Source organism: Pavona decussata, unplaced genomic scaffold, assembly GCF_977016875.1.
Source record: "Pavona decussata unplaced genomic scaffold, jaPavDecu1.1 SCAFFOLD_179, whole genome shotgun sequence".
Taxonomy (NCBI): Eukaryota; Metazoa; Cnidaria; class Anthozoa; order Scleractinia; family Agariciidae; genus Pavona; species Pavona decussata.
In genome coordinates this window covers 204,968-218,394 of record NW_028145589.1, presented here as the reverse complement: position 1 = coordinate 218,394, position 13,427 = coordinate 204,968, and the positions used below count along the sequence as shown (strand labels likewise).

General features: G+C 37.7%; 1 protein-coding gene across 6 annotated transcripts in view; it reads right to left on the bottom strand.

Moving 5' to 3' along the window:
• LOC146463273 (uncharacterized) overlaps positions 1-12,567 on the bottom strand; it is a 42,154-nt gene extending 29,587 nt beyond the window's left edge. For 3 of the 6 annotated variants that reach the window (XM_085084636.1, XM_085084640.1, XM_085084639.1), the window contains exon 1: positions 12,439-12,567. Coding sequence is in view for 3 of the 6 variants with exons in the window: in XM_085084641.1 (XP_084940767.1) it covers positions 234-521; positions 2,154-2,172; positions 3,676-3,776; positions 6,517-6,612; positions 7,421-7,540; positions 8,674-9,355; positions 12,146-12,190 (1,351 nt within the window). In the remaining 3 variants the exon portion in view is untranslated. Of the gene's footprint in view, positions 1-233; positions 536-2,153; positions 2,173-3,670; positions 3,777-6,516; positions 6,613-7,420; positions 7,541-8,673; positions 9,356-12,145; positions 12,234-12,438 lie in introns of all 6 variants that reach the window. The other 3 variants (XM_085084641.1, XM_085084643.1, XM_085084642.1) reach the window with 3 other exon arrangements.
• Between the last annotated feature and the right edge of the window lie 860 nt (positions 12,568-13,427).

Genomic DNA, 13,427 nt, shown 5'->3' with positions numbered 1-13,427 from the left:
ATCGTGTAGGTCGCTTGTTATTTCTTGTTTATTTAGCATCTTGCTTGAAACTGTAAGTTTCTTAGATGATAACCTGTCTCTGATCTGTGCCAAAACAGAGCTTATCTGAAGCAATTTCGATTAAAAGGCAAAAAAAGGCATTAAGGTAGTCTTGCCGAAAATTATTCAATTACATTCAGTCTCCATAGTTGATGCTGTATCTTGTAAATAAATTGGAATTTTGCTGTACTCACTCATTCCATTAAGAGGCTGGGGGATGACATCTAGTGTTGCAGGAGAAGACTTTTCACCCTCACCAAAGCAATCTGGGTAACTCACATAACAAGTGTAACGACCGAAATCCTTCAGCTGCACAGCATCCAGGAGAAGACTCGCACTATTTTGTCCAAGCACCGCCACATCATCTTTAAACCACTGATACAGTAAATGTCTGTTCTGTCCTTGGACATTACATTTCAATTCCACTTTTGATCCTTCCTTTGCTGTTTGTGATCTAGGATGCCCCTCAATCTTTATTGGCTCTGCAAACAAATTGCTTTGATTGAATTAATTGGCAAAAGGAAGACAGAAATTGGCAAACAGCATCACTTTAGCCTGCGAGAGCAGCTGCTTTTCTCCCCCTCTTCCCTCCCCCAGAAATGGCATCTTGACGTACCCAGGGTCGTACCTAGGATTTTTTGTCAGGGGGGGGGGGGGGAAGGCAAACTCCCACACCCCTCTGGGAGGGGTCTCCCGTATACAGACAGGGTTTCTAGTTGGAAGTTTTAGTTTTCACCCCTACAGAGAAAGTTGCCTTTAAGACCTTTAAAGAAAACAAAACACACTGAATTTACATTGAAGGGAGATTTTTTCAGTCAATTAGTAATGGTAATGCATTTGTATACCGCATTTTCTATTCATTTATATATTAAAATGTGGCTTACATCAGCATATGTCTATTAGCGACCTCATCCTACCCACTCAACCCATGAAATCATGAAACAGCACAAAGACCAGACCAGCACACCGGGAACTCCATGCCCTACTCTTTCCGATTAGTGTCTGGGTTCTTTAACGTCCCACAGGGTCATGAACATTGAAGTGTTGTGAGACGGGGCCTACGGTTTATCGTCCTTATCCGAGAAGACTAGAAAGTCTAACCATTTGCAGATGTCATTACAAAGGCAGCCCTTTCTCCTCAGTTTTTTAAAGACCCTGAGTGTTGGTCCGGCCGGGGTTTGAACCCACGACCACCCGCACGGTAGTCCGATGCTCAATCACCTGAGCTAACCCGTCGGCGGTTTCAGTCGATTTTCTTGTGATTTCGGACTAATATAGCTACAAGAAATAGCTCAGCAAACTCAACCACTTTGTTAGAAAAAATATTCAGTTTTCATGGCCGGGGCAGCTGCACCCCCGTTGCCCCACCGCTATGTACAGCCTTGGTACCCCCGGGTGGTATTTTTGCATGGTGATATACGAACATGAAAAATATGACATTTTCAGCTTGACTTATGCGTGTTTGTATAAATTTAGATTTTCATAATTCTTTACCTATAGTTAGCTTATTTTAAAAACCAAAGAAGGCACACACCTCTTGACCAAATGGGAATGTCTACGATTAGAGTTCTGTTACTTTGAAGGCCTACAACTGTACACTCTTTTTTTTATAGGAACCGCTTTTATTAGAAAGTTGAGGCTGAGATTAACTAAAATTTAACAAAGTCCTAAGAACATTACCCAGGCTGAGAGTCAGTTATGAACACAGTTCTTATTCTGATCAAATGTATAAATACGGATAAAATAATACAACTAAAAATTCAGTTTATATTGTCCAATTAACCCGAGTAATATTATAATAGGAGTCTTGGTCACGTCCACATAGATTTATTGAAATACTATAAAAGATTACTGAACAACAACAACAACAACAACAAAAAAAGATTATTTAAGAACACCTTAAGAACTTTTCAACCTCAAATTGCAAGAAAAATTAAGAATGTTCAGCCTCAGTCCCAAAATTACTGTATACATTCTTATAAAAAAAAGTGTAGACGTTTATAATTTGTGTTCATGTTGCTTCATTCTATGTAGCAGATACACTGTGCATACACATACTGTAATTAACACTGACAAAAGACAAAGACCTTTACTGGAAAAATGTCATGTCTTACCATGTGATTCATCTGGCTCCTAGAAGAGAAAAAAGTAAAATTTAGGATCTGGATTATAATATGCATGGTTATAATACAGTATGTATAGCATGATCACAAGTAGTTGGGCTCAATAACTCTGCATAATAACATATAATCTCTAACCTGGCAGTAACCAGGTGCATGACGTCACCTCACATATGACTGAAGCTTCTTTTGTGAGGTTTGGATACAAATGCCTTTTATTTGTCCAGCAAACAGTAGAGGAGCATTACAATTTTGACTCCCATTTTACAGGCTACCACAAAACCTTCTATCAAACTTTACCTCTAAACCATGCACTAGTATCTCAAACAGTTCTTCTGAGTGTTTAATACTGACCGGCACACACAGCGCACTGGTTACATTACCTATTACGGTATCAGGAATGGATCCAGAAAAAAACTGACCATTTTCTGATAATGCAAGCACCAAAGGCGCAAGGTTGTAAGGGGTGTCTGGGGTAAAGTTCCCCAGGAAATTTATTTAAGTTTTTTAAAACTCCTGAAAGTGCAATTTCCTGGGTTTTCAAGTCACTAGTAAAAGTAAAGTAAAACCTGATACTTGAAGAGCCGTAACCAGGATTCATGATGATTAAAAATTTAAAACGTTCTCTGGCTAAAAATTGAAAAGGTATGAGCTTTCGACAACCGTCCTGTTGTCTTCAACAGATAAAATATGAAGAGAATATGAAATGAGGACTAATAAGTACAAAAAATGAACAAATTATACAGGTGATAAGTATGAAAAACATTATTTGTTAAGAAGAATAAGGTATTGATTACAGAGTGGGCATGAGTTATTGTCAGTGTCAACAGTTTTCATGTTATCACGCCAGGACTCAAGGGTCTTAAGGTTGCAACAATTGGACTTGCCAATGATTGAGGCATTCTCAAAGTCAGTCTGGTGGTTTTTGGACCAAGCAATTGGTAAGCCACATTAGAACCTTTGGCGCACATTTTAACGTTTCTAGCATGTTCCTTTTTCCTGTTGCTATTAACGACCTTCTAGTTTCACCAAAGTAAGCTCCACAAACATGCGGTGAAGGGAATTTTGTAGACGAGGTTTCATTGAGCTACTTTTTCAGGAGGAAATTTGGGAACCAGGAATTCTTGCTGGAGCGTTTTTAGAGGTTTATTGGTAAAAACCTGATGTCAGGCTTGAGTATTAGTTTTGGTGCTTGATTGAGCAAAAACTGGATGTCTAGCAGTGGGCTGAGTAACCCAGGTAAAAAGTACCGGTAGTGGGAAAAAAAATGTTGAAGCTGTTGATGGATTACTAACACTGGTTAAATTGTTAGGAAGAGGCAGTATGGTGGTCTAGATAAAAAGAATAAATATTATGAGCTCTGTACTGTCAACCAATTGCTCCATATTTCTTCATTCAGTTCACTTCACTTGCCAATTATTCTTTACTTTTTTTGAGAGAGAGTGGCCGGGTGGGGGGGGGGGGGGGGTGATGGTTAGTTCTCAGTTGTGACAAATATTTATAGTTAATACTGTACCTCTTCCAAAAGCGAATCATCTCTTTCAGACATTTTCCGTTTAAGCTTCTCGAGACCGATTGCAGAACCACTACGCTTTCTGAATCTAGGCTCCCCATCTCCTGAAAATTGTCAATCCAAACATAATGTTATTTACGAAAGCATTACCCCTATGTGATCTTGGCCATTAAAACTCAAGGCGACATCATTGATTGCAATTGTTGATAACTTTTTTTAAACAGGTTGTTCATGAGATTTTTATCAATTAACTGCATACCACAGTCATGGATGGAGGTTTTCCCCCCTGCCCCTGCACCACCATCGCCCCCTCCCCTGCCCCCTCTCAGCTACGCAATCCCTGCAGGAAGCCTTTTCATGCTGACCAGCACCTAGCGTATGATTCACACCACCCTTAATTACTAAAAAGCATTGCAGATTGTTGAGTGCCTTTATGATCAATATTACCACCTGATAACTACAGTAAACCATCAGTAGACTCAGGAAAAGAAGCACCATGCATCAAACAACACGACAGCCAATTAGTAACAAAGTAGACCCCTGAGAGAACAGGTTCTAGTCTTAAACCAAAGAGGATCAAAATCCTCCAATCAATGACAACTACAGAAAAAAAAATTGAAATACATCAATCACCAACAACCAATGTACTACATGGACTTGTGATCATACTGAGCCAGTCAGCAATATTGCCAGCTATCATATCCAGTATATGGTCACTGAGTACTTGCATTTTCAAGAAAAAAAAAACATTAGGACATTGTTGTCACTTTTGTGGGGGCCATCCACACAGGTTCATTAAATTATTAGATTGATCTAATTTAATATCAAGCTATGATTGATCCCATTGGTGAAAGAAGAAGCAATTTGATCTTTTAAATAATTTATATTCACATTTATTTTTCATTTACCATCTAAATCTTTTGTCATTGCTGTATGTGGAATTCTGTCACAGCAAGATCACACTTATTCTTTGGAAATCAAGGGTATTCTTGCCACATTTGACATATTTCACTTGTTACCACAAAAATATTAAAATTATAATAATACAATGCAATTGCTTACCACAAAAGATATAAAGCATACACCGTATTCACAAATGGCGGACACACGCGGAAAAGACTGGCACTACGCATCAAAACGAGGTGTTTTAGGATAAACAAAAAAAATTCTAGCGAATGTAAGCTTCTAGAGGGTCGATAAGTGCTGAGTTTCTAAAAATTGAGTTTTTCTGATCACTTAGTCCGGACGAGTTCAAGTTCTAGTGTTTATTATTTATTGGTTGGCTTCTTGTAGCAATCTCAAATGCAAACTAGACACTCACAGCAAAAAAACTGAGTTAGATTGTTTGTTTCAAACCTTCGAGTGTAATGTGTCTACAGAAAATATGAAAAGTTGTTAGAAAGATCTTCACTCTAGCAGGAGCCACAAAGGTTTATTCAATGTATTCTTTGGAAAGGGAATTAAAACAGGTTTCGAAGGAAAGAAAATGAATCTAAAAACGGACGCAGTTCCAAAGAGGGTTGCGTGGTGATTACTACTCGGAAGTTCCGATCACAAAAGCTACAAAAACCGACTCCTACTATTGTGAACAGCTCTAATGCCTAAAAAACGAAAACAAAAGGAGGCGGAGGAAAGCTACTGAAAGAAAAGTTTAACTAAGGAAGCAATATGTGAGCCAAGACTTAAATATTTCGGTACATTTCAGGCGCTTTTCCCCCGAATAAAAAAAGATATCGTGCATCGCAAGATTGGCCAAGATTCATGCAAGTCATTGAAAATGTGGCAGTTACCAAAGTCAAGAGGAACTACTTGAAGTAAGGTATCAATTTAAGAAAACGATCCTGCAAGGAAATTCAGGAATGTCACTCTCAAATGCGTTATATTGTAACTGCATTACAAAGAATGGCAAGTTTAGGAACCCATTGTAAAGCGAAATACGATAATCTAATTCTGACAAATTACCTAATTAAGTATGAAAATCTTTAATAATTTCAACCGAAATGCCGGTTAAAAAGCCACAATACTGTGTTCTCTAGTCCCTGGCCTGTTTCACGGAATACATGCAGTTTTCTCATTCAGGCAAGAAATGTTCCTTCTGAGCTTGTTCCATTATTAAACAGTTGGATTTTGATGACTTGATTGATTTAATAAATTATGAATTTTGAGGGGACTGCATTCTCTGCTTGTTGTTTACAGTACGGCTACAATATAAATGAATCGAAACAGACAAGTCTTGGTTCACCCGTTGCTTCTTTTTAAATTATTCGTCCAGCCGTTTCTCTCCACATCCTTCACGTCTTTTCGTTGTCGTCTTCGTCTTTTTTTTTCTTGGTATTATAGCGGTTTAGACAAATGGTTGTAGTCTCTCTTGCGCTCGGAACGTCCGATACGAAGTTGATCACGCAACTCTCGTTAGAAATGCATCCTTTTGTATGTTCAATTTGTTTCTTTCAAGACCTATCTTACCTTCGGATTCCGAAAGACATACCAAACAAACTTCTGTAGTATCTCTATCCATCTGCGCTCGAAAGTTGAATCCTTCGGAAACAAAAACTCTAACCGATTTGTTTCCGTGATCGTCTATTTTGCATTTGGGATTGCTACAAGAAACGAACCAAGAAACACTAGACCTCTCTCGTTCGGAATAAAACCAGCGATCTGAAAAACTTCCTGTTTAAGAGCTTATCAGCTAAATATTCTCTCTGTGAGCTTGTACTCGCAGGCAAATTATTTTTTGTTTATCCTAAAACGCCTCGTTTTGATGCCTAGTGCCAGTTTTTTCCCGCGCATCCGCCATTTGTGAATACGGTGTATACAATTGATCAGATTAACTAGTGAACTGACCGCTTTTCTGAGATTCTTGGCTGCCTTGACGAACCAAAGGTGGTCTACGATTCTCTTTTCCATCTGACAATTTCTCATCAGCAGGATTTGTGAAAACTGAAATATAAAGCTAATCAGTATAGCAAATGACCAGACTTAAGAAAAATTGTTTCCTTTATAGATTAAGAGATGTACACTCTACCTACAACGGTGAATAAAATAATATTAAATGGCTTATTAAGGCATGCTTGTAGGGAAACCTAGCTGTCTTATGGTATGAATATGATATGACACCTGAATATATCTTATGATACAAGTAACATACGAAACACTCAAATTTAAAAATTACTGTACAGATACATAGAAGTACATACAGATCAATGCACACATTGAAACATACAAAATTACATGTGAGAAATCTACCATTTGCTCTTTTTGAGTCTTTACGTGCACATGTGCTCTTGACTCTATGCACATGAGGTAATGCATGCTCACTATTATAACACTTCCATAAGACGATGATCCACCATGATAACAAGAACAATTAAGCCACATGTTCAAGTATCGGTCAATTTTTACCAATGTTTTTATCCATATTTAAAATAATTTATTTAAAGCTAAACAAAAGTTTTAAATAGGTGATAACAGCTCTCTTGGCCAAAGTTGTGCCTACAGACTTGTTATATCACTTTTGTTTAGCCTTTATAAACATAGAAGAAAAGAAATTATTGTTTCAACCATCACTTGACAGTTGGTTCGGTTTTTAGGCTAACGTTATGGCATTGTTGCATGAATTAATTCAGGCAATCAAATCAGAAAATAAACATGGAACTATGTTTTCGACACAAGAACCAGTCTGTATGTATGTAAAATTAGAGCGAATTCAAAGAATGCACAAAGCTAATGTCTACCCTGATATACTTACCTGGGGGAGGCAAAGCTCTTAGTTCACTGTGAGACTCCCGAGGAGTTCCTTGATAATTTGGATTCTGGACATTTGATGGCAGGGAAATGCTTGGACCTTGACTAGCATAAACTTCTGGTGCTGGAATAAAAGTAGATTGTTTTGTCACAAGTCTTGCATTATCCACGTTACTTTCCATTGGTCGGCATGCAGCATGACCTCAGCTCATTGACAACTGCTGTAATGGCCGGGGTGCGAAAACTGTGCAACTCTTTACAGGCCAAAACCTCTGGGTTTGTTTTAAGTTATAAACATTAATCACCACCACTCAAATGAATGAATGAATGAATTAATTAATTAATAGGGCATCTAAATTTATGAGATTTTAACGAAATTTCACAAAAATGTTTGTCACATCAATGCACCAAAGTGTGTCAAGGCTTTAGTGAAATTCAAAATAGCTTTCTTGAGGCATCCAAACATGTGAGACTCATTGAAAAATATTCCATTGTCAAACTTTAACTAAAGATTTTCCCAGGAACCAGTTGGAATATTGGAAAAGCCTGACAGCATTTGAAAGTCCATTATCTCTTGGGTGAAAAAGTCCAGTTTGTTGTCTGCATCAAAGTTCACACTGTCAGTTTTGCATTTCAGGGCTTGCACCAGACTACCAAAGTTTAAAAGGTGTTCATTATTATATTTTCTGCTTCTCCACTTTATCAGCTTTACAGTGACATATAGTTTTCTAGGGTTTCTATAAAAGAGGCATGCATACATTTTTTTTCTGAGGAACACCTGGAAAGGTTTGGAATAACCTTACATGTAAATCTCATTCAAAAACCTATCCAAGAATCCAGAATTGGGTAGCATGTATTGAATCATGCACAAGACACACACTGTATTAGGACTCCAATTTGAAAAAAAAAAAAAAAAAACACTTAAAAAAAGATTCTTATAAGTAAGAATTTTTTTCTTTTATTGTTAAAAGAAAATAAACCCAATTTGCATGTGGCAGCTATAGCTATTAATGGTTTGCATGTGACATCACAGCGGCCATGTTGGTCTACAGGAACATAATAAGATTCTTCTCCTCTGGGAGTTCACTTCCACTTTTATGCCAATTATGTGAACAAATTTTCTTTCGTTCTGTACACCAACATGGTGGCAATGCAAACAACCTACAGTGTACATACAGTATACATGATATGTATAGTGAAAATATGTACGACTGTACACTCACACACTCATGCATTAATATATTTGGCATAACTTACAAGTTTGCTTACTTTTTTGTTTTGCTGGACTTTGATCTTGCACACTTTCTGGAGAAATTGCTGCCTCATGATCAACAATATGTGGTTGTGCATTCCTCTTTCGCCTTCTGTAGCACATGTATGCCACAACTATGGCTATGACAATAGCTGAAGTAGCAGACACTCCAATTACAATGATAGTTGTTGTGGATAGAACACCACTTCCAGAGGCTTTAGGAGATCCACAATTAATCTTGTCTGGCCTGGGACTGCACTGCTCATTCAAGCCTTGATCGATACATTCTTGTATCTTCTCATCTTTTTCATCAGAACAACAGGTAGAACATTTCTGGCAGTTATGAGGGGCCTTCTTTCTTAAATAAAACCCTTTTTCACATTTCCCACTGCATTTGGTGTCTGATTTGTAGCTACAAAACTCTTTTACTGATTCACCCTTTGCACACTGGTGACACACTTTGCATGAAGAGGAGTCATGCTCACTGGAGAATGTCCCAGCTTTGCAGGGATGACAACTCACATTCGGAGGATCCTGCAAAGACTCACCACATCTTGGCTCTAAGCCAAACCCTGGATGGCAAGTTTCACAACGCAGACATCTTATAAAGGTTCCATTTGAGTCTGTGATGGTAAACTCATTTCCACCACAAATTTTTCCTTCAGCAACACTGTACACTAAAAGGACCTTAAAATTGAAAAATTATGTGTACGTTATAACTATACAGCTGCAAGTATTCAAATTCCTCTTTTTAAGTCTCTGGGGTATCTAAATATTTTGTCATGTGTAGAGTGGGTTGGAGATACAGAGAGGTTTAAGTGACAAATTATTTACTCAATAAAATCCAAATTCAATGTATGTTATTTTTGTTCATGTATACATGCAGTGTAGTAAAATAATGTTAAAAAAATCTCACAGCTTTAATTTGCCAGGCATTTTCTTTGGATCTGTCTCTGATTTTCTAATTCTATCACCTACAGCAGAGTTAACTGAGGGACTCAGGTTATGAAACCTTGCCATGAAAACAATGGTGCTGCAATTTAAGTGACCATGGACAATCCTTTGTTTTAATGTTTACACCACAGTTGAATATCTTAACAGGCATGTTTGTATTGGTCAGTTAAAACCTATTGTGGTTTGTGCCAGTCATCAAGGCCAAGAATGCTAACAAAAACATAATCAAAGAAGTTTGTCAGGATTTATAACCATTGCCTTTATTAACTACGTCTACAATTCAAAGATATGAATTTTATTACCATCTCTTCACTTCGTTTGATAATGTGAAATCATTTTTTAGGTAATGTTATTTTTTATTTTACTTTTAATTTGCAGGGCCCCAATGAAAACTGCCAAGGTGAGTGGGCTTCCTGGATATTATTATTATTATTATTATTATTATTATTATTATTATACATTACTCAAACAGGTAAATATCTATCACAAATTCACAAAACAACAATTGGCTCCCAGTTGGCTCCATGGCTCAGTGGGTACTGAGCACTGCATTGGTATCACACAGGTCATGGGTTTGAATCACATTCAAGCCTGAATCATACTTTAGCCTTTTTTTTGTTGCTGCTTGAGTTGCATTTATAACTGCGATGCTCTCTTAATTATTAATCTTTTATCTACAGTTTCAAGTGTATGTCACTTCCATGCAGTGTAACATCAATTATTATCATCAGGCCAGATTAATGATTTTAGTGCACATCACCATGGAAAATTACATGCTATTAAATTTTGTATCAAAAGAAACACTAAAGAGAGACTTTTAAGAATGAATATTTCCTTTTAAATGCTTTCTTTGAACCATCAAAGTTTGTTTCATTAGGCTTCGTATTCTTTTAACGATTTATACCAGCTGGACAAAATAATCCCTTAAGTCATAGTCCTTCTGCGAGCCACACAAACCAAAACAAATAAACCTATACCAATCTATTCTATCTAATATTTAGTAAGATTTCCACACAGCCCCATACCTTAATTGTTTATGCTTGCTGTTTTTGGAAGGGGGTTTGTATAACAGTGGTGCATGTGTAATCAATGCACCTAGCACTGTTAAGCTGGCAGGGGGAGTGGGGACTGGGGGAGGCAGGGCATAGGGTGCAAATTTGATGTTTTAAAGGAAATTTTCGTTAAATACCTCGCCCCATGGCTAATGTACCAAAAGTACAGAAAAATCCCAACCTCGAGGAGCACTGTAAAGGTGTTGTGATCAAATCTCCTTTGCTGTGATCCTTGGCAAAAAGTAAAATTTAGAGGTCCTTTTTGTTGAGCTGATCTGTTGCCATGGTAACTGCTATGATGTCAGAACTACTCTAAAAGTATTGCCAAACAGCAGAGCCACAAATTAAGATGTTTACAGTTAGCCTACATGCAGTTTTTTGAAACCTTTCATCACTTTACAAACTCGACAATATTGAAAAAACCTTACGACCCTCCTAAACGACTTTCCCGTCTCTTGGGATTAATTGAGTCCCAGTCCAAATCCGGGCGCATACGTTGCAAAAGCAAAGATTAAATGTCTCCAAAAATGCCACAGGTTAGGGACTGGTCATAAAGTACAGGGGGGGGGGGTGGGCTGGAAAAAAAGGGGGGGTGGGTCACTGTTTTCATGCATGTAAAAAGGGGTGGGCTAGCAAAAACCATGCATCATTAAAGGGGTGGGGCACATAATATTTTTGCACATGTTTTGCATCAAATGGTGCCTTTTGCCAGTAAAACTGTGAAATGTATTAACAGTAAAAGCACAAATTATAATTGTGTAGTTTCAGAAAATATCCATCCCCCATCACAGAGGGAATTTATAAAAGGACGCCCTACCGCCAGGAACTTCCAAGTTTCTTTCATACAATCTCTGTAATTTTGTTCTTTCTCTTACCACCATCCCCTCCAGAATCTTGAATTCCCTCCATGGGTGGGGTAAGGATATTTTCTGGAACTACACATTCTATCAAGAAAAGGGCAAGTTCACTCGCATCCATTAAAATGAACAACTATGATTCCATGTGGTTATTAATGATACATATTAGATGCACATTATCTTCTCAAAATCATTTCAGGTATTTCAACAAAAATAGATCTCATGCAATGATAAACTTCAAAAACAAGACTTTGTGCATGTGTGCTCCTTCCTCTATCATACTTGTCCTCTAATTTGTCTAGTTTTATGTATAGTCTTACCTTTATTTACTAGGGGTGGGTCATTTCATTTTTTACCTGAAAAATATGGGTGGGCCATGCATTATTCTGCAAAAATATGAGGGTGGGTCACACAAAACTAGCCTTCGTAAAAATGAATTTTTCCAGCCCACCCCCCCCGGTACTTTATGACCAGTCCCTTAGCCCAGAGGCAATTAAACCGAGGCTGACTGATGCAAAACATCTTTGCTATGTGTAACCTAGCTGTCTCCTTCGTGATTTACCGCACACGTTTGATGAATTTGTAGTTACGATCATAATAACTGGCTAACTTACCAAACATACGTCGAATATCAGCGAAACAAACAGGATTGATCTCATATTATTGACGAATCATATATAACCTTGATAAAAACGTTTGCCCCTGAAATCGAGATCAAAATGCCCAATTAGCACTAATTAGACTTCATTGCACTAAATTATCTCTGTAACAGAAAATATAATCGAAAAAAGCGATGAATGGAATGCATATATAGAAAGGGCTTCGAACATCAGTTTCCCATAACTGCACCATCGTTCTAAAGTACAACACAAATGGAGAAAAATTGAACCACGTTATTTTGGGTTACCTGCATCGAAAAGTGGATTTATAACGACTCCACAACTCTTTCTGACGCATTTCATCTTTCTTCACCCTTCAGCTTCGTTTTGCACCCTTGAACTTCTGCTGAGCTTGCCAAACTTGCGGTAAGTACGTCATATAATGCGTCATTTGCTTGTCACGCGGTTCCAGTTGATATAACCCCAAGGCCAAGCGTGAAGGAATCTAGGTCGCCAAGGCAAGCAGAAGTATGATATAATATTGGATCGTGATAATTGCGGTTTGTAAAAGAATCCGGAACAGTGCCATCTTATTTTGAGGAGGGGGGTGGGTTGGACAAATGCCCCCTCCCCCTACTGCATCCTGCAATGACTTACCAAAGAGCAGCTCCTGCAAAGGGTCATGCCCAGTGTACCAAATAAAACTTTTTCTTGCAGCAAATCATACAAAGCCTTTGGTCAGGAAAAAAACTGGGTCGAAAAATTGCCCAGCCCATCCCGGCCCCCTCAAAAATAAAATGGTCCGGGGAGAATTTGCACCCAACCCATCGTAGAAACAACGCGCGTGTACTACCCATGAGAAATAGCGATAATGCTTTGCGTGCGCTAATTTTTTATTATTATTATTATTATTATTATTATTATTATTATTATTATTATTATTATTATTATTATTATTATTATTATTATCATCATCATTATTATTATTATTTATTATTTGGGAGCAGGGTAATAGGGCGAACCGGTTGATTCAACTTGATTGTTCCTGGTCTATATTTCCCCTCCCTCCCCATGTTCCTCTTAAAATATTGCCGTCGATGAAAGTCACAAATTCACAAATTTTAGAAATAAAGGTTATCTACTGTTTAAGGTTTTCTGATTGTTTTGAGTGAATTTCCAAACGAAATATTTTTTAACCACTTTGAAACAGGACAATCTCCGATTATGGCTCCTGCTTTGAAACTAAATTTCTTGCCGGTATCATATTGCAAGTAAGGATCGACTGGATTAAATAAAC